Source organism: Bufo gargarizans, chromosome 8 (genome assembly GCF_014858855.1).
Source record: "Bufo gargarizans isolate SCDJY-AF-19 chromosome 8, ASM1485885v1, whole genome shotgun sequence".
NCBI classification, from domain to species: domain Eukaryota; kingdom Metazoa; phylum Chordata; class Amphibia; order Anura; family Bufonidae; genus Bufo; species Bufo gargarizans.
Window position 1 is genome coordinate 63,440,989 of NC_058087.1, and position 21,777 is coordinate 63,462,765.

The following is a 21,777-nucleotide window of genomic DNA, read 5'->3' on the forward strand; positions in this document are numbered from 1 at the left end:
ATTAACAATTTTTCCCACATTTTTTTTTTTCGGTTTTGTGCGTATTATTGTCAGTCTGCAAAAGTGGCGTACTACTCGAACAACATTGTTCCCAGAAGCGACCTGGGAGTTCAAGATGCATCAGGACATCCTCCCCATGCTGTTCCCAAACGATTTTGGTGGCGTTTCCATCAATTTCTGACTTTTTCCTATGAACCAAGCATCCTCCCCTCTTCAGAGCAGGGGGTGCCTGGTTTAATGCTCAGGTTCTCTTCTCCCATTGACTTCCATTATACTCGTGTGCTCGGTAGAGCACCCCGATGTGTTCGGCCAGAGCACCCGAGCCCCTTGGTGCTCGATCATTACAAATAATGAGGCCAACTACTACTTCATTAATTATTATGGTGATACAGGCATACATTTAAATAGTGCTTACATTTTATATTTATAGTAATGAGAGATTACTACAGATTTCACATATCCATTTTAATACACACATTTGTTTTTTCCCACGCGCGGTAAAAAAAAAAAAAAAAACAACAACACACACACACACACACACACACACACACACACACACACACACACACACACACACAATCCGCATGGTCACCCGCATGGGAAAAATGCAATAACGCTATGTAATTGCATACAAAACCGCACGATTTTCCCGCAACGCATCCGGACCAAATCCATTGCGCTCGTGTGAAATAGGCCTTAAGGCGAACCGTAGGTACTTTTGATTTGGACATGATAGTAAGCGTCCTTTAGGTCAACTGTGCACATTAAGGCATTTTATTTTATTAGCGGGATGGTGGAGCTTACGGTTTCCATTTTAAAACTTCCTGTATCTTATGTGTTTGTTTAAATCTTTTAAGTTTATTATTGTTCAGTAAGAACCAGTTTTTTTTTTTCACAAGAAAAAGGTTTGAATAATAAACCAGGTTCTTGTTGGGACGGAGAAACCTGAACCACTACATCTTAGGAGATCCTGGATTCCTTCCCAGATCTTCCTTAAGAGCAATTTTGATTTGTGGCTTGTAATACGGAATAGACTTGGTTGAGGAGACAAAAATTCTATTTTGTACCCTTCTCTTACAATGGTTAGGAAAAAAATAAATAAAAAATCTTCAGTCTCCCACCCCTATCCTGGCGTCATTATCCTTCATTAGATTTATATTGGGAATTGAGGAGAAATCCCCTACCACGTCCACCTTTTTGGTAGCTCCAACGTCCCATTTTCCCTTTCCCTCCCAAAACTATCTTTCCTGGTTACTAAGGGAACAAAAGAGCAATTTCCTTCTAAGGGGCCTCTTGTCAGAAAACCCCTTTTTGTCAACCGCTTTCTGCAGGATTTTGTCTAGAACTGGGCCGAAGACATATTCTCCAGAGAAAGCTATAGAGCACAATTTCATTTTGGAAGTTTTATCGCCTGTCCAGGACTTCATCCAAAGTGCTCTTCTAGCAGCGTTAGATAAGGCTGCATCTTTTGCTGAGAATCTGAACGTTTCAGCTGAGGCATCCACTAAGAAGGCGGTCACCGATTTTAATAGGGGAATAGAATCTATTATTTCTTCCCTGGATGTTTTATTCTTGAAAGGATTCTCCAGTTCAATTAACCAGAGGTACGTTGACCTGCTGATGTTGCTGCGATGCGTGTTTTCAGACCAAACATAGCTGCTTCTCAGGATTTATATAGGAGGCTATCCGCCTTCCTTTCCATGGGATTCTTTAATTTAGAGGAATCCTAAAAAGGGTAATGAGGTCTTTTGCAACCTGGACATCAATCTTAGGTGTTTTGTCAAATATTGTAGATTCAGCAGAGTCAGATAAAAGTCTGTTTTTAAACTCCCTAGAGATACCTAGTCTTTTCTCTGGGTCCAACCATTCATCCAGTACCATAACCTTTATGTTTTCGTTAATGGGGGGAAAAAACAAAAACAAAACCTGGAACGTTTGGTTCTCAGACCGCCAAACATCTCCTCCTGTACTGAATGGGGCTTCTGGATCTCCAACGGTCATTAATTTATTCTGTGGAAAAGTAAAAAAAACTTTTGATTCTTCCACAATCTCCCCCTCTGATAAAAGGATTTTCCAAACCATCGGAGTCCGAGGAGGAATCTCTTGCCAACTTTTGGCCTTTAGGACCCTGTTGACCAAGATTTGCCTCTCTTATTGAAGCCAAAGAAGATTTTACTTTTTCATGCATCATAGTTCTGAACTCTTCTATAATGGATGGTTGCTCTTCTCTTACGATATTTGAAATACACTTTTTGCTGAGTTTTTTAGTATACTGATTTGGCAATTTCTTATAGCACTGTATGCAATTGATACTCTTCTTGGGCTTCTTCTGAGCCTCTTTAGAGACATATTGGTAAGAGAGCAACTGAGTGCAGGTGTGTACACATAAACCAATGTGGTACATATCAATGAGAATTCTGGCTTTGAAAAATGCTTTACAGTGTGTCGCACTGGAGCATCAAGCTCTTTAGCCGCCTGCATTTTAGGGCCCGACACTTCACTCACCAGACCTCAGAACAGAAGCTACGTGGCTTTCCCGTGGTCCATTTTTAGAACACCGCCCATGTAATTCCCACACAAGTCCCCAAACCCGGAAGTGACGTCAAACGCCTGTGACTCATGTGGCATTCACGGCTCACGCAAGCTTGTCCCACCAGGCGAAAGAAGGCGGCAGCAGCATCAGGGTAGGCATCCGATCTTCAGAATACGTGACCCTTCCGTCTACCTGCCCAGCATAGGTAAGAACCGCCAGCAAGCAGGGGACCGCCAGGGGATCTAGGAGACCTGCAGGGAAAGCTCTAAACCCCTGATGCTGTATCCTGGTAAAACAAAACAGAAATCAAAAGTTCCTCTTCACCTCCCTGACAGGCAGAGAGGCCTTCCTCTGTCCTGGCCACTGAACTGGTGAATGGTGGTGGGAGGGGGCAATTTAATCTCTCTCTGTTTCCTGCCCCTACAGAGGTCGGGGGTTAATCTCCAGTTCATGCCAGAATGGTGGTAAAATGGAAAATTATGTTTTATTATATGCAAATGAGGCTCTAGGAGCAATGGGGGTGTTGCCATTACACTTAGAAGCTCAGCTCTCTCTGTAACTGTCACATCCTCTCCACTTTAGATTGTGAACATATGATCATGCCCACCCCGACTTTTCCTAAAGTGCAGAGAGGACGCGACAGTTGCATAAAAGGGCAGGTGTAAGAGCAACACCCCCCATTGCTGCCAGAAGCACCAAAAAGAATAATGGCATACCCATGTAGCTCTTCCTCATTTCCTGTGATGTTATGGCCATGGACGTTCCAAAGAGCAACAGGGGCAGTGATAGGAGAGTGTCTATTTCACTGGGTGGGAGGAGCTATGAACTAGCTGAGGGTTGAGGGATGGTGCTGGAGATGTGACAGAGGAAGGAGAAGTGCATCATGGGTTTGGTTGGATACAGCAACAGGAAGTACTACATACAGGATGGAAACCAGAGGGATTTGTCTACATAATGAAAAGAGATCAGGAGTCTAAATTGGAAAAAAGCATGGGAAAGATGTACATGAAATCAGCAACTACATGAGCATCTGATAAAAACCATAGTAAAGTAAATTTCATGCTCCGATGCACTTTATTGCCCTGCATTGTATCATGTAGGGCATGGGCTTTTTTGTTTACATGGCATACATTACTGAAGCACAGTAATGTATGAAGATGTCATGACTGGAGCAAATGCGAAACATACTGGTCATCACTATTACAGGGATACTGAATCATGTGAAAAAGAACATTTGTCTGCCCCTAGAAGATCATGTAACTCCATAAAATGTAGATCCACACTGACATTTTTTTTAAATAAAAACCATGGGCATCTGACAGTACAACATCCTTTGTGCTGTCTTTTTAAGGACGTCAAGGTCTTGTGACTGCTGTATGCAGATTACAATTTAGATGGGACAAGTTTACAATGAAAGCCATCTCCATAGTAAAATATGACATTGAAATAAAAAGCTTTTCCAATAAAGCTCAAATAAATGTGATCTACAGGAACTGGCCAGTGACAGCTGTCTGCCGTGCATCACGTTCCTATTATTATGGTCATTAGTGGCAGCTATGACAATACTTGAATACATTTGTATTCACTCTTGAATTATGGTAACTGTACAAGTCTATCCGATCATTTTACTGTCTATCCTTGATCAGATACAGGAGCATTCTCAGAGCTGACATTGGGCGCCATGAGGGCTTGGAAAGCCGATGCATGCAGACAATGCTATAAAGAAGCGGTTTTGAATACCATAGCTGAATAACGTTATTGATTACCCCATAACAGTTCTCCTAAACTGACAAAGGAAGATGTAATGCAAGGTAAGAGGCCATGATGAATATTTAGTTACCCTCATTTACTGTATTGCCTAGTCATCTATTTCTCTCACAATGCTCTGTCAGCATCTCGTGTTCATCTTTAGCTTCTTCTTCCTTCTGCTGAAGCATTTTGTCCTGCAGGTGATGCGTCCTTGAAATAAGAGTGTCTGCTTCAGAGTAAATGCACAATTGAGAATGCATCACCATGCACAATTTATAATCCTATAAAACACTCTGCGACAAGGCTTCAACTGGCCGCCTGGCCCTGATAAATCTGGTGGAGATCCAGACGCTCACCAGGGAGAGGTGGGGAGAAAAGAATTCATCTATTTCTACCAAAATATGAAATGAGCCCAGTAACCTGGAAACGCACCAACGATGGCGAAACTCCTTTGTCCTAAATGTGATGTGCCCTCTAAACCTAAAACCAGACGGTGGAGAAGATACTGAAACAGCGGTAGCCTGCTCTGCCCACACATTTCCCTTTGTCAAGGTATGCAATATTATTTAGAACGGTGTCTCTAATCTCAGCGAATATAACCTTCCATAATAAAAAGATAATTAAAGTGTGCAGTAATCACAATAAATAAAATAAAACCAATTTACAGCAATGCTAACCTTTTAACAAACCTTTTATTTGAGTCAACAAAACAATTACACTTCTTTCTATCAGCGGTTTTGGAAGAAAAAAAAAAAAGGAAATATAAACCTGTCATAGGGGTCAATTAAACGAGTTTGTCATTTGCCGTCACAAAGGATTATCTTTGGAAAAGTGCAGAACAGCATTACAATAAGTATTTGTTGAAAAAAAAAATATATATATATAATAATAAGGTGTAACAGGAGAAAAAAAAATAAAAGAATGCACAGTAACTGATCTACTGCACGTATAAAAGTGCACTTAAAGGGAATAAGACACCAGCGACATCCCCATCCAGCTGTTTGCAGAGACACGTAGCTGTGGTTCACCTGATTAAAACAGTTTCTTTTGTTGATCTGAGGCTTCTTTCCCAAGCTATGACACTTTTTCCTTACATGCAAATTAGGCCTTTAGTGCAATGAGGGCATCCCCATTGCTCTTGATGCACCCAAGCTCCACTTATTTCTGTGGTCAGCCCCTCCCTGGCTGCTTTGATTGACAGGGCCAGGCAATGGTAAAGCAGTGAGGAGGGGCTGGCCACAGAAAGGAGTGGAGCTTGGGTGCACCGATTGGTAGCGGTCCAACTGTTGGGACCCCCTCCCTTAGTCACAAGAATGGTAGTCCAATGCCACACATTTGAATTGAGCATTTACACCACCGCTCCATTCAAAGCCCCCACTAATCAAATATTATCCTGTGGAACTGCTGCAGGAGCAAAGATGTGGGATGTCAGACCCTGCTGATCAGATAGTGATGGGTTATCCTGAGGATAGTTCATCACCTGCAAAATCATGGACAACAACTTTAAGGATAGGACTAAGTCCAGGAAAACCCTTTAAAAACAGATGTTGGGCATTTACTGGATCAACAGAATCCCCTCCTAGTAAAAATGGTCAAGGACAATAACAGAGGAGTACAGCCATCTACTTGTCCTAACCATGTTTTAGGGCCTTTGCAGCACAACCTTGTTGGGCTTTACATGGGAGGAATTTTTAACAACTTGATAGAAGAGGACTATTTAAGAATGTATATTTATAGGCCTCTAAAATACTTCACGTAGAAACAGAAGAAATGATGGATGACAATCTGCAATGGCTTTTATGTAAGAACAGTTTTCATGATCATGAAACCAACATGTCCTGTAATAAGGATAGAAGGATGCATTGTGCAGAGTAAAAAAAATTTAAAAAGAAATTGCGGTGTGGCACAATCTACTTCCTGGAGCAGAATTAACATATCCAAAGAAGTCGCACATGCATGCAACAATGTCATACGGATAACAAAATACTGACCTGGACATCCTCAGCCTGTTCTTGAGCAGTCCGCACTGCCCTCAAAAGATCTTCATCCCCATCCGTCAGACTAAAGTCATCATCAGCTGGGATCTATAAAAATTAATAACAGGCATTATTTTATTAAGTCCATTACATTCTATTGTACATCTGCTTAATATCAGTTGATACTCCCTGTCTTCCTTGGGATGGATGTCGTGAATGTTTTAAACATCCAGGAATACTGTCCAAAATCACTCCAACAGCCAGATACATGGAAATGGTCCTACAAACCTTACATAGATCATACATTTCTCTAGCTAGGGCAGTGATCCTCAACTCCGGGCCTCAGGGCCCACCTGCGGGTCGCGATTTAAGAATATCCCACAGAATGAATACTTGTGGTAAGTCCTGCTGCATTGACACTAATTATTTCACCTGTTCAATACTAAGGAAATCCTGAAAACATGACTGGTAGGTGGGCCCTGAGGTCCAGAGTTGAGAAACACTGAGTTAAGGGATGCAGGGTGGGCATTATGCCACAGATGCATGCATCAGTTATGGATCGCCACGAACGGCCATTGTCCATTGCTTATATTTTGAGGTTATTCAGCCTTTCTAGTATTGGGTTTACAATTTTACCCAAACACACCTGACTGATGCCTCATTAACACGTCAGTGTTTTGGTCAGTGATTTCCATCAGTGATTGCGAGCCAAAACCAGGATTGGAGCCTCCACAGACATAAGGTACAAGGGAAAGATCTGCACCTGTTCTGTGTTTAGAGCCGCACCTGGTTTTGGCTCAAAATCACTGATGGAAATCACTGACCAAACACTGACGTGTGAATGAGGCATCACTTTGGGTCTTTCAATGTGCTTTGGGGTTTGTTAGTATAGGTAGGACCTAAGCAATATTGTTGTTACATCCCAGAGGACCAGAAAGTTGGTTCATATGATCTGTGTGTGGGCACGTAAAACTACTTTTCATAAATGGAGAGAAAAACTCATTTCTATTTAGGATTGACTGGGTTGAGGGGACCATCCAGAAGAACTAAAGGTCAGGAGGTATTCAACAAGTAGAAATTTGTTTATGCAAATTGGGTGGAATTACCTACAATACAGATCTACCGCGTCCTGTGGAAAGTGTTTGTTAGATGAATATTTGGTCCACTGCTTTGTGAAACATAAGTAAAGATTGAATATTAATTGTTGTGCTTCTATATTCCAAACGTGGTAGCCCTAGTGTCCATTTTTGATGACGTTACGGTGAACTGAGACCTTGAAGACTGGCCTCTTTTGCTCCAGTTTAGCTCCATTTGAAGGACAGATTTGGTGTAGGGCTGAAACGATTCATCGTTGTAATCAAAGATTCATTAAAATCACATGACCACGGAGCGTGAGTGAAGTGAAGCCTCTCACTCACTGCTCCGTGGCCTCCCGACTCGGCACGGCACTGCCAAGGGCCTTGCGTGCACACATAGTCAGCGAGCTGGCTGATGCTGTGTGTGACATCAGGTCCCTCCCAGTGCATGCTGGGAAGAAGACGTGGTCCGTCTCCTGTGGACTCCATGTGAGCGCACTGCCAGGAAAGGCAAGTATAAAAAGTTAGCAAGGGAGGTTTGAAGGGGGCATCTGTGATTTGAAAGGGCTGATGGCACTGGGGGGATATGGATAGCAGAGAAAGGGCTGATGGCGCTGGGTGGGGGACATGGCATGGAGGGGCTGATCTGATGGCACTGGGGGACATGGCAATGGATGGTATGGAGGCACTGGGGAAAGGGGACACAATGGCAGGCATGGAGGGGCAGATTGCATTGCAAAACAGCCTGCTGGAGTATACCGTATTGGGTATAGCCAGATTCAACCAACTATATGCTCTCATTGACTATAATGTGGTCCAAGGCCATCTTCCGGCATACATGCTAGGTATCACCCAAAGCGAGGTTTTTTTTTTTGGTGTGGCCAAAACCTAGCTTGAATGCTGTAACAAACCCGGACCCCATTACAGTCAACCGCTGCAGTATCCAGCTATACCCGATATGGTACATTCTGGCTGTTCTGACATGTATATTGCAGCTGTGAACGAAGGGGTGTGTGTGTGTGTGTGTGTGTGTGTGTGTGTGTGTGTGTGTGTGTGTGTGTGTGTGTGTGTGTGTGTGTGTGTGTGTGTGTCTAAGTCAAAGGAGTCAGAATTCTCTTAAATGATCTAAATGTATCTTAATAGATTTCCGTTTAGGCGCACGGACTGTTGGAGGCCCGTGTGTCGTCATAAATTGGGCACATCCCTTGGCAGTGCAGCGAATATTAAGACCAGTGCAGTTATCATAAATGTCCCCCTTAGGGATGAATCTGTAGTTTAAGAGGTTGTCCAAATACAGTACAAGTCAGAAAGAAGGATTGAGGGGGGCTCCGCTTTGGCTAAAGATGGGAGAGTAACCCCCTCTACAAGGTACAATGACCTAGTAGGGTAGATAGAAAGGGATTGTTCTGATGGAATAATTGCAGTCACACCTGAATTTTCAGATTTCTAGGCATTAAAAACATACATAACTTCAGTCAAAGAATTATAGTAACACATTGATGCTACATTGCTCGGAAAACGTTCAGCAGTTGGAAGGTTAATTCAAGTCTTGCTGAATTGTGTTCATTTTTCTGCAGCCATGACTAGGAATGTTAATCAAAAATACAGACGGTTCAGTGAAAACCATAATTTGCGTAAGAGAATTGAAAAGACCCGACCAAAAGCAGGCACGCTGGACCGGCGCATGGAACTGAAAGCCAGAAGAAAATGCATCACACTTAACCCTTCTCTGCTCTGAAATCTACACCAAAACCATTGTAACCTACTACACATCACAATTAACAAATATATTTATATATAAAACTAAAATATTTCTCAATGAACATGTAAATGATGGGGGCTTCTGTGGATAATGAGAAGTATTGTTCCGAGAAGAATGTTAAAGAAGAAGTAGTTTTCCAAGACTTAGGTATTGAATCCCTATGCCGAGGATAGGTCATAAATATCAGGCACCCTCACACACCAGCTGTTTCGGGCAGCTGCCATCACCAAAAACTATGCAGTGGATGGAGACGGAAGCAGAAGGCTCGGTCTACTGGTGTGGTGGTCGTTCTGGGGTACTGCAGAATAGCCTTTATTCAAGTGAATGGGAGATAGTTTCTGGCACCAGCATTCTTCAGCCTACCTTCCATCCAGCGTATAGTTTCCTGCGCAGGCAGCTGCGTGAAATAGATGATCGTAGGGGGGCCAGCTGTCTGACCCCCACCGATCTGAGAATAAGCCATCAATATCTCAGTCCCAGAAAATCTCTAAATTAATAATCCTTCAGGAGATTTTTAAAGTGTTTTTTCGAGATTTAAAAAAGGCACCCACTTTTAAAATGTCCCACTGCTTCTGTCAATCATTCCAATCCACTCTTAGGCCTCTTGCACACAAACTTCCCCCCCCCCCCCCCATTTCCATTCCTATTCCTTTTTTTGCGTTCCATATAAGGTACTATTCATTTCAATGGTCCATAAAAAAATAAAAACACGGAATGTACTCCGTATGCATTCCGTTTCCGTTCAAAGATAGAACATGTCCTATGATTGCCCGCAAATCATGTTCCGTGGCTCCTGTCAAGTGAATGGGGCTGTAAAAAATACAAAAAACACTGAACAGATACGGAATGCATACGTATGTCTTCTGTATCCGTTCCATTTTTGCGGACCCATCTATTAAGAATTTTATGCTCAGCCCAATTTTTCTATGCAATTACTGTATATGCCATGCTTCTGTTTGCAATCCACAAAAAAAAAAAAAAAAAAAAGGAACGAAAACACTACTGAAACAAAAAAGGATCCATTTAAAATAGACCGCAAAACACTGAAACAAAAAAAAAAAAAAAAAAAAAAAAAAGGAACGAAAACACTACTGAAACAAAAAAGGATCCATTTAAAATAGACCGCAAAACACTGAAACAAAAAAAAAAAAAAAAAAAAAAAAAACAACACACACACACACACACACACACACACACACACACACACACACATACGGTCGTGTGCAAGAGGCCTTAGTCTGCAGTAGTTATGTGTTGTTCAGGTGACTGAAGCAGCCGATCGTTGGCCTCATGTATCCATGAACAGCATGGGACCACTGAGGCCAATGATTGGCTGCAGTGATCACAGTAATGACCACCAAAGGAGACAGCTGCCTGTCTGGTAGACACCGAAGCATCAGCGGCTGAGCATTTAAAAGGCGAATAGGTTTTCTTCATTTTAACACATCCTACTGCTTTCCGATAATGAAAATAAATAAATCTTGGAAAACCCCTTTGGCACAGATGGAAATAACCTACAAGCACCAACCCAGGGAGGTGGGAATTACGGAAACACGAGTGGACAATGCTCCGCTGTTTTCGTAACTCCCTTAGCAGGGAATTGGAGCTACTCAGGCAGCACAGCTCAGGAAGCTACATGGCTTGTATAGATCCCATTTACTGCTATGGAAGTAGTCACGGAACCACAGCAACTCTGCTTCCCTGGGCCGGCGCTTACTGTTTATTCACATCTTGGCAATGAAAGATCGAGATGGGACAACCGCTTTATTTTTGGTGTGACTTTCAGTTACAATAAGGCTGCTTTCACACTAGCGTTCGCTGGTCCGCTCGTGAGCTCCGTTTGAAGGAGCTCACGAGCGGACCCGAACGCAGCCGTCCAGCCCTGATGCAGTCTGAATGGAGGCGGATCCGCTCAGACTGCATCAGTCTGGCGGCGTTCAGCCTCCGCTCCGCTCGCCTCCGCACGGACAGGCGGACAGCTGAACGCTGCTTGCAGCGTTCGGGTGTCCGCCTGGCCGTGCGGATCGGTCCAGACTTTCAATGTAAGTCAATGGGGACGGATCCGTTTGAAGATGCCACAATGTGGCTCAATCTTCAAGCGGATCCGTCCCCCATTGACTTTACATTGAAAGTCTGGACGGATCCGTACTAGGCTATTTTCACACTTAGCTGTTCTATGCTAAAAATAATGCAGACGGATCCGTTCTGAACGGAGCCTCCGTCTGCATTATTATGAGCGGATCCGTTCAGAACGGATCCGCCCGAACGCTAGTGTGAAAGTAGCCTAATATATGCAGACTTCTCTCGAGCTGCACCAGTTCTCTGGAATGCACTACCCCAGACAATCAGGTTAATTCCAAACCCCCAGAGCTTTACATGTGCCCTAAAAACACATTTTTAGTCAAGTCTCTTACATTCCCTTATCCAACTCCTCTCTGTTTGGCCCTTTGGAAACAAATTCTTTATTTCAAGAGTACGCCCCAGACTAATCGCACCCTTACGATCTGTGCAACATTGACCAGCTGGTGAGTGGCCGATGCAGTTTTAGGTCTACTACCCCTTTATAGAAACCTGGTTGGACACTAAACAAGCACTTTCCCTTTTGTCACCCCATTTCCTTGTAGACTAAGCTTTTGTGTGTAGGGACCTCATTGCTCCTATTTGAATTGATGCTAAATATCTGTAATGTCTGACACATCCATACATCCTTCTATACAGGCACGCTGTGCGCAGTGAACCACAGTGAGACCCAAGCGTGCCCCACATGTACAGACGAGCGTACATAAAATGTAGAGTGGCATTACTACTACACAACCCACACGTTGTCATGTTTCCTATCCGGCCCACCCTTCATGGGGTTCCCTTTCAGTTGAGCAAACTCCTTGTTGTAGAAGCTAGATGCGTGGGAAAACAAATGCTGAAGAACAGCAGCTCTGTGGCATTTCAGAAAGGGTTTCCTGTGACCTTTCATATAAACCAGCCGCGGTAAATGGAAAATAAACATCAGTCGGGGCACCGACTCTACTGCACAGTGAGAATGTATTTCCTCCTCTGCTGTCCATGGTGCTGATCACACAAAACCCACCATTGTCATATTTTTTAAAGGGCTTCTTTCACCCCCCAAAAGTCATTTTTCATTTTAGGGCTAATTAAAATCCGTAGAGTGCGATTATTCAATATATAGTGCTCTTACCCTTTTCTGTTGTCTAGTTTCTTTAAAAACCGCACTTTTATAATATGTTAATTACCTGGCTACCAGCAAGTAGGGCGGTTGCTTGCTGGTAGCCGCCGCATCCTCCTTTCAAAAAACCGCCCCCTCCTCCTGTTGATTGACAGGGCCAGCGAGCGCTCTCCTCCTCCGGCTGGCCCTGTCTGCGTTCCAGTACGGCGCAGGCGCGAGATTTGGTCTTCAGTTGGCGCACTGAGAGGAGAACCTCGCTCGGCTGCTCCCTCCTCAGTGCGCCTGCGCCGATGACATCATATCTACACCCGGCGCAGGCACACTGAGGAAGGAGCGGCCTCCTCTCAGTGCGCCTGCGCCGACTGAAGACTGGTACGGCGCAGGCGAGAGATTTAGAACGCAGACAGGGCCAGCCGGAGGAGGAGAGCGCTCCCTGGCCCTGTCAATCAACAGGAGGATGGGGCGGCTACCAGCAAGTAACCGCCCTACTTGCTGGTAGCCAGGTAATTAACATATTATAAAAGTGCGGTTTTTAAAGAAACTAGACAACAGAAAAGGGTAAGAGCACTATATATTGAAAAATTGCACTAAGGATTTTAATTAGCCCAAAAATGAAAAATGACTTTTGGGGGCGTGACAGAAGCCCTTAAAAAAATAATAATAAATATATATATATTTATTTATAAAGGTTCCTTAGAATATTTTGTACGGATATAAATTCGTACATATGTGCCTGAAGGACATTTATCTCTGCTTATTATTCCTCTTCACTCCCCATCAATTTTTGTTTTTCTTCTTTGCACTTTTGAGCATGCACCAATGCTTATGCCTCTGTCTCCTGCAAGCACCACAAATAAAAGTACTGTTCATTACACTTGGTGTCCTCCACAATGTTCCTTGAGGTTCTCCACTTATAACTGAGGCCCGTCCAAAACCACATAAGAAAATAAAAACCACACACAACGAAGAAAGCTCCAGCATCGAGCCACCATGGGCTTTTGTGTCTATCTAGATATAGCAGTTTTTGTTTGCGTTTTATTTTTATATGGGAGGAAAGAAAAAGAAAAAATATAACACAAAAATAATTTTTCCTAGTGCTTTGTATTAAGAGCAGGACAATGAAAACAATAGAAGCATCAAAGCTGTCTAATGATGGTAACAAACGGAATCTGATGGACCACATTAACTATAATGGGATCAGTCAGGTTTCCATTAGAAGACTGTATGTTACCGGAAAACAGGGCAGCTCCTTCCTCTGCACAGTGGATGGAGCCCTGTAGCTGTGGCACTGAATTCTGGCTACGTGGCTACTGCTGAACAGCTGATATGGGTGTCAGACCGCCACGGATCAGATAGGCCATCACTTGAAAAGCAGTGGACAACCCCTTAAATGCCAAAAAGATAGGAGTAACAGACAAACACTTAGTTTTTTGTATTTTCATCCAGTTTCATAGATTTTATTATTGACAGGAAGGAATTTTTTCTGCCCTGAAATGTGGCAAATTGGCTTCTAGCTCATGAGGGTTTTTGGCCTTCCTCTGGATTGACTTTGTAGGATATCCGGATTTACTAGATGGACATTTGTCTTTTTTCCATCCTTACCAACTAAGTTAAGACTCATCCCCCATCAGTGTTTAGATCAGTGATTTCCATCAGCGTTTTTGAGCCAAAACCAGGTGCGGCTCTAAACACAGAACAGGTGCAGATCTTTCCCTTATACCTTATGTCTGTGGAGGCTCCAATCCTGGTTTTGGCTCACAATCACTGACCAAAACATTGACGTGTGAATGAGGCTTTACTTAAAAGGAGTTGCCCGGGTTTAGAGCTGAACCTGGACATATCCCAGTTTTCACCCAGGCAGCCCCCCCTTCATACTCCGATGCTCTTCCTTGCCCTGAGCTCCATCACGCAGGGCAAGGGCTTTTTGTTTATATTTTTTACACTGCTAGGCGGAGGCTTCTTCCTAGCATTGTTGCCAGTGGGCGGGCTTTAGCGTTGATCTAGCAGTTTTACAGGCTAGGGCAGCGCTAAAGCCCACCCATTAGTGCCGGTGACATCACTGCTAGGCTGAAGCTTCCGCCTGATCTCCAAAAAAAGCCTTTGCCCAATTCAGCTCAGAGGGGAGCAATGCTCTGATCTTCATATCAGGGGGGCTGCCTGGGTAAAAATGGGGGTTTGTCTGGGTTCAGCTCTGAACCCAGACAACCTCTTTAAATCATTATATTTTATTTCTGTATCTGACTGACAGTAGGACCTTCCATATTATTTCAATGCACCAATGTAAGCCATACAGCCGAGACTGTGGCTCAAAAACGGAATTGAAGCACAGGCTACACAAGAAACTATGCTCGTATTCTATACACAAATTGACATCACATACAGATATACCGTACTAGGTAAAATATTAAAGGGAACCGGTCACCTGGATTGGGTATAGAGCTGAGGACATGGGCTGCTAGATCGCCTCTAGCACATCCACAATATCAATTTACATATCTATAAAATAGTTTTTTTGACACAATAAAAGCACAGAGCTATGGGGACTGGATATTGCGGATGTGCTAGCGGCCATCTAGCAGCCCGTGTCCTCAACTCTATACCCAAAATCCAGGCGACACGTTCCCTTTAAATCTAAGCCTATGTGTCAGGACTATACTTACTAAAATAGCAGCTTCTTTTAGGTGTACTGTAGGTGATGGGAACCCTTTAAGATTGCAAAGTACCATAAAATCAAAAATATACTGAGCATATAATATTAATTGGATGGAAAATAGGACAATTTAATAACTCATAAAAACAGTGTAGCCATGTTTTACAATAAATTTTTTTTTAAATAAATCTAAAAAGCCAGAAATCCCTATGTTCCGATCTGCTGTTGCATATTTATGGATCATTATGAAAGGTGTCCAATATTTTACCTGATTCTGCAAACTTGTGCCATTAAAAAGTGTTCCGTACTAGTTTATAGCCATATGGGACCGCTCCACATTATGTACATTTTAAGGCTGCTAAGAGTAATCACCAGGTAGGCCGCACGTCACAATGATCCCCATAAGTAACATAAACCACATAAATGATTTCCAGCACGAAGATGTAGCACTTCATATACAACATCTCCTCGGTCTCATCAAAGGCTTCAGCGAGTCAATAACTCAGAGTGGGGAACATCGTTGAAGGTGAATCGCCTTTAGAAGGCTGCAAACTTGCACGGAAAGGATTTTTGCTTCCCAATCAAAGTATTTTGGTAGAACAAAAGCAAAAAGACCTAGAATGGGGAAATGTTTGCAATTTATCAGCTACTCAAGCACTGATCTTAGGGATGCGGCAACTGAACTTGGGGCGAGCGTTTGTTCTTAACCTACTTATCTGTGGATGAAGTACATGGCCACAGGGATCCATCATCATAAATGTAGAAGGCCCGTCTCCTCCAGCTGCTTCCCTAAAGCCACAGACAATATCAGCAATACACTTATAGTTTAGTTCATTACAAGGGGCAGCCCAACAAGCGGACCTCAGTCACAGTCATGTCCCACCAGGATTGGAAGAATTGGTCATTAAAAACTTTTTTTTTTTTAAACATTTTATAAGGAAAACCAAGACTTACCTCTTCATACTGATATCCATCCTCTGATCCTTCAGAAATAGTAACCTCTACACAGATGTTAAGGAGTTATAGTGTTATTTTATACATCCTCCAACAATTTGATATGATATGATGGAGAAAACTTAATTGACGTTGAGCGGTAGCGCTGGACTGGTAGGGAAATAACTGGGGAGTATGGGTTCCTCATTATTTTAGAACATCTCGCTCTCCCTTAGAGACATTTCAATAACTCTGATAACCCCTTTAAGTAGCACCATGTTTTTACAGAACCATAAAACAAGTGCTTGCCCAATGCCAGCCTAGCTCATGCTGCAACAGCCAGGATCAGACGACTCTCCAATCTCAGCCATTTAAAACTTTTGATCAATGTGGTCAAAAGTGGCTATGGCATGTCAAAGGGGGCACCCTCAGGTCCGATACACTCATTATTGTACCTCTAAACAGGTACAGAAAACACAGTATCTCCTGCATAACACAAGGAGTCATACAAAGAAATGAAAAGGGCAATATCTAAAAGATTTCAGGGGGGGGGGGGGGGGGAGGTGACGCGTATGTCGGACCACCCTTGCCTCAGAACTGAAATGTACTCCAGCCAGGAACTAGTTTCTAGGGTAACGTGCAAAAGGTTTTCTGGTGCACAAGTTGTTAAATGAGTCATTCCGTCGTGGGCCAACTCATGGCCTGCCTCCCCTGCCCAGTTTTTGGAAAGAGGCGTGGGGTATAAGAAAAAGTTAAGAAGACGAAAACATTTGTCAAAAAATAGCACTTGCGACAAAATAGGCAACTTTTCTACACCAGAAAACTGGATTAGAGGCAGAGGTCGCAATACGTTTTATGCAGACGAGTAAAAATACTCCTCTGACCATTTTTGAGGAGTATTTTTACCTGAGGATTACAAAAGTTGCGGTAATTCAAACACATAATACGTAGGCCTAACACTTGTTCAAATCGTTTGGAGCCTCTCTTGCAGATTCTGTCGAAAGACCAGACAAAAAAAGCCTTATATGCAGCACTTTGTGACAGGATCCCGAACAGAAACTGAACGGATCCCATCATAGTCCGTGGAGTCTGTTCAGCTTCTTCCCTGTGGGGTGACAGGAGGAGGGGGGGGCCTACTATATTTTGTGTCCCCCCTTGTATTTCTGTAGGTCATGTCCTCAGGAGCTTTGCTATTGGTTATTTCAGGCAAAGACAGAATGGCTGTGCTGCCCGTGCCGTTCACAGCGCGCCCTGCGCTGATAAATGTGGGGGGAAATTCTAAGGCGTATTGGTATGGCCTGGGAGTAAAATAGCCTGAAGCGTCTATGACGCTTGTACAGGAGTTATTGCGAACTCTGATTAGAAGTATAATAAAAGTAGCCATTAGGGTGGGTTGACATCTGTATTTAACTGATCCGGGAAGCTTATCCGGTAGAGAAAAGGCTGCTGGAGTTCACCGGATCCAGCCTAGCCAGATTCAGCTTTTCACTGCCGGACCAGATTGACTATAACGGCATCAGAGAGCGAAACGCTCGTTCATATTATTTTATATCATTTCTAGGCAGCAGATCGTGCGGTCTAAACAGAGATCTGCCGCCCAGAAACAACGCAGTGGTATGAGGACGAGCGACAGCAATAGGATCCCTCATACTGTGAAGGTGATCTGAGCGCTTCAACCTCACTAAACGAGCCGCCAGTTGTCGCTTCGTTTCCGATAAGAGGTTGCTCCTCTGGCTGTGTAAACCCACCATTACTCTTCTCTAGTCCTCTAGTCCCCCCCCCTCCCCCCTCCAATCATCATTTGTCTGACCCTGATCCATTGCGAAATATCCGCACCCCGCACTGGTGGCGGTACATCAGCTTTTTATATACTCCCCTACTGTGTTAAGATGGCCAAACCATTGCACAAATCAAGCACCTTTTGTGTCACCCCCATCTCCTCATGGATTGTAAGCTCTTATGGGCAGAGCCCTCACTCACTTTTTTTTTTTGTTGACTTGTCTGTTATTTATGACTCCGGATGGAAATATGTTAGCGCTATATAAAAGATGTGGATTATTACATATTAAATCTAAAATACGTGGAACTACATACTGTATATTTCAATTTACAGATTTCCACGTTGCGATAAAATCATGTCAATGGCAGAAAGTGGGCACCGCACTTACTAAGCGAGCAGAAGCGCTCTGGCACCTGTGCTTCACACGCCGCAGATGGCAGAACAGGGGCTCATCGCTGGAACGTTTATGAATGGAGGAATATTGTGTTCAAAATGTGTCATTTTGCTGATTTTGAAGAGCGTATCTTCTAATCAGAATTCATTTTGTAATTACAACTGTTGCATAAAGCATCATTACGCAGCATGGTTATGACTGGAGTGGGTATTGCTCCGTGCTCTTCACATAGTAGCAGAACGCTATTGACGCCGGCTTAGACGCGCGATGCTCATTGCTTCCACGCAGAGCCCATCATATAGAACATTTGGCAGAATTCCCAAGAGAACCCTCCAAGTTTGCCTTTTCTGTTACAAAAAGTAAAATCAAACAGCACAATTCCCTTAAATGTCAAAAGAAGGGACACATTTCATGAAGTTTCTCAATCTCAAAACAAGGTTTAAACACAAAACGCGCTTTTAAGGGTAAATGCACACGATCAGGATTATTACATGCGGATTGGAGTGTGGAAAATGCGCACCATAGGTCATGCACTAAGGCTGGGTTCAGACCTGAGCGCTGTGTATGCGCGATTCTCCGGCGTCTCACATACGCGGCTCCGGTAGTATGCGAACGCCCATTGTCGCGCGTTCCCGGAAGTCTATGTACGGGAACGCGCGACAAGACGCCCCAAAGAAGCTCCTGTACTTCTTGGGGCGTCGGGCGTTTTACAGCGCGATCGTACGCGCTGTAAAACGCTCAGGTGAGAACCATTCCCATAGGGAATCATTGGTTCTTGCCTGTTGAGCGTTTTACAGCGCGTAGGAACGCGCTGTAAAACGCTCAGGTCTGAACCCAGCCTAAGGCCTCTTTCACACGAGCGTGAGGGATTGGCTCCGGATGCGTTCAGAGTGCGTTCAGTGACACTCGCACCATTTTGCAAGCAAGTTCAGTCAGTTTTGTCTGCGATTGCGTTCAGTTTTTTTCCGCACGGGTGCAATGCGTTTTGATGCATTTTTCACGCGCGTTATAAATTTTTTTTTTTACGGTTTACAAACAACATATCTTAGCAAACATCAGTGAAAAACGCATCGTACCCGCACTTAATGCGGATGCAATGCGTTTTTCACGCAGCCCCATTCACTTCTATGGGGCCAGGGCTGCGTGAAAAACGCAGAATATAGAACATGCTGCGATTTTTACGCAACGCAGAACTGAAGCATAAAAAACAACGCTCATGTGCACAGACCCACTGAAATGAATGGGTCAGGATTTAGTGCGGATGCTATGCGTTCACGTCACGCATTGCACCCGTGCGGAAAACTCCCAATGACCAGCCTCAGCAGTGACACGTCTCCCGCCTGTACCCGGGCCAGATGTAAACAGACCGGGGACCAGCAGATCGCCGAATCAGGGCAGGTATCATTTGTTCATCAGGTACCACACACTATGGAGCCTAGAAAAGCCTCATTCACACGTCAGTGTTTGGTCAGTGATTTCCATCAGCGATTATGAGCCAAAGGGCTCATGCACACGACCCTGTGCTGGCCGGGCCCATGCTGCAGACCACAAATTGCAGTCCGCAATGCACAGGCACCGACCGTGGGGCAGCCGCATGTGGATCGCAGACCCATTCACTTGAATTGGGTCCGCGATCCGCATCCGATGGCTCGTGCATGCACTATTTTTTTGCGGTGCGGAGGCCGGCCAGAAACACCATGGAAGCACTCCGTAGTACTTTTGAGGGGGTTCCGATCCGTGCTTCCGCACTGCATCTCCGGGTTTGCAGACCCATTCAAGTGAACGGGTCCGCATCCGTGATGCAGGGTGCACACGGCAGGTGCCACGTATATTACGGACCCGCCATATGCAAGCCGCAATATGGCCACGTCGGGGCAACGGCCATGTGCATGAGCCCAAAACCAGGATTGGAGCCTCCTCAGCCATAAGGTGTAAGAGAAAGATCTGCACCTATTCTGCGTTTACAGCCGCACCTGAAATCACTGACGCGTCATGTGTGAATGAGGCCTTAAAGGGAACCTATCACCAGGATTTTTTGTGTATAGAGCTGAGGACATTGGTTGCGAGATGGCCGCTAGAACTTCCGCAATATCCAGTCCCCATAGCTCTGTGTGCTTTTATTGTGTAAAAAAGAAAAAAAAAAAGAAAAAGATTTTATACATATGCAAATTAACCTGAGACGAGTCCTGCCCCTGAGACGAGTCCTGCCCCTGAGACGAGTCCTGCCCCTGAGACGAGTCCTGCCCCTGAGACGAGTCCTGCCCCTGAGACGAGTCCTGCCCCTGAGACGAGTCCTGCCCCTGAGACGAGTCCAGCGTGAAGGGCCCAGCACCGCTCCGCATCCTCAGACTCTCCTCCTTGCTCCCCGATGTCAGACAGCCAGAGCGCCAGAGCGCCGTAATCTTGCAATGCGTGAGCTAGCGCATGCGCAGTTCCTTCCCTGAGGCTGATGCCAGCACAGGGAAGGAACACTATGACAACACTGTGCAGTTATAACTGATACCTGACTTTGCCTCATCGGAGGCCATACATTTTAACGCTGTACGGAGATGGATGGAAAACTCAAGTTTAAAGCGAAGCGACTTCAGATCTAGGATCCGAAGGTCACTTCGCTCATGCCTACTCAGGGGAGGTCATCAGTATCTGATGGGTGGAGGTCCCAGGTGTCAGACCTCCACCTATCAGCTGTTTGAGAAGGGACTGGTGCTCCTGCGAGCGCCGCGGCCTTCTCTCAGCTCACCAAGCACAGCGCCGTACACTGTATTGAGGCTGAAGTTGGTATTGCAGCTCAGTTCTATTCACTTCTATGGGGATGAGCTGCTCTTAGGCCAGGTGACCAATGAACGTTTCGTCACTGACCTAGGAAAAGCAGAGAGAAGGCCGCTGCGCTCAAAGGAGCGCCGTACCTTCTCAAACAGATGATCAGTGGAAGCCCCCGGTGTCGGACCCCCACCGATCAGACCCATCATCAATATCTAACTCTACCAACGATCAGGTGCTTCAAACTCCTATGTGTGTGACCTGCTGAAAAACACCAGTACTAAAAACACTGGGGCACAAAAAGTTGTGCGGTTGCCCATAGCAACCAACCTGCATCCAGCCCCCATTTTTGGAAACGGATATCTGCACGTTGATTGGCCGCTATGCAGATCGTCCCCTCCGCACAGGATCTGCCATTATGAGCCCTTTCTAACCTCTGCAGCCAGGACCCACAGGCAGGACGGGTACACGCTGCAGCCGTCAGCCTCCATACTGACCATGCGTCTATGACGCGTCAAAGACGGCAGCGCCCGCAGTGAGGAGCCTCCGCTCCCTGCAGCCCTCACAGCCCCGGCCTCCCCCGGTCTATGGCCGGCACCGCGCACAATACAGGATACGATCCAGGTAGTAGTTGTCTCGGTCTCCCTCCATTGCTCAGCTGCTCTGCTTCTTACAGTTGGAGTCTGTGTGTTGCCAGGGTAACCACAGCCGGCCCTTAAATCACCGCGAGAGCAGGCGTCTTCTCGCGAGACTGTGGTAGAGGAGCCGATGAGTGCGGTGTGGAAGCTGCTGTCAGTGTCAGCAGGAGAATGCAATGTTGTGGGCAATGACCAATACATATAATAAAGAAACACTAAAAGAATAGTATACTGAGAGCCACAACATAAAGTGTACATAAATACCAACACGTATCTATAGCTGAGCTGTGTATTATGAGGTTCTGCAGCAGCTGGGGTGTGTATTATGAGGTTTTGCAGCCGCTG

At 44.8% G+C, this 21,777-nt stretch overlaps 1 protein-coding gene across 1 annotated transcript in view; it reads right to left on the reverse strand.

Moving 5' to 3' along the window:
* Positions 1-21,512, reverse strand: part of SPAG16 (sperm associated antigen 16) — a 1,034,764-nt gene extending 1,013,252 nt beyond the window's left edge. The window contains exons 1-3 of the mRNA XM_044304163.1: positions 21,412-21,512; positions 15,882-15,928; positions 6,274-6,366 (exon numbers count right to left, since the gene is read on the reverse strand). Of these exons, the coding sequence (XP_044160098.1) occupies positions 6,274-6,366; positions 15,882-15,928; positions 21,412-21,445 (174 nt within the window). The 5' untranslated portion in view covers positions 21,446-21,512. The remainder of the gene's footprint in view (positions 1-6,273; positions 6,367-15,881; positions 15,929-21,411) is intronic.
* Positions 21,513-21,777: the final 265 nt, after the last annotated feature.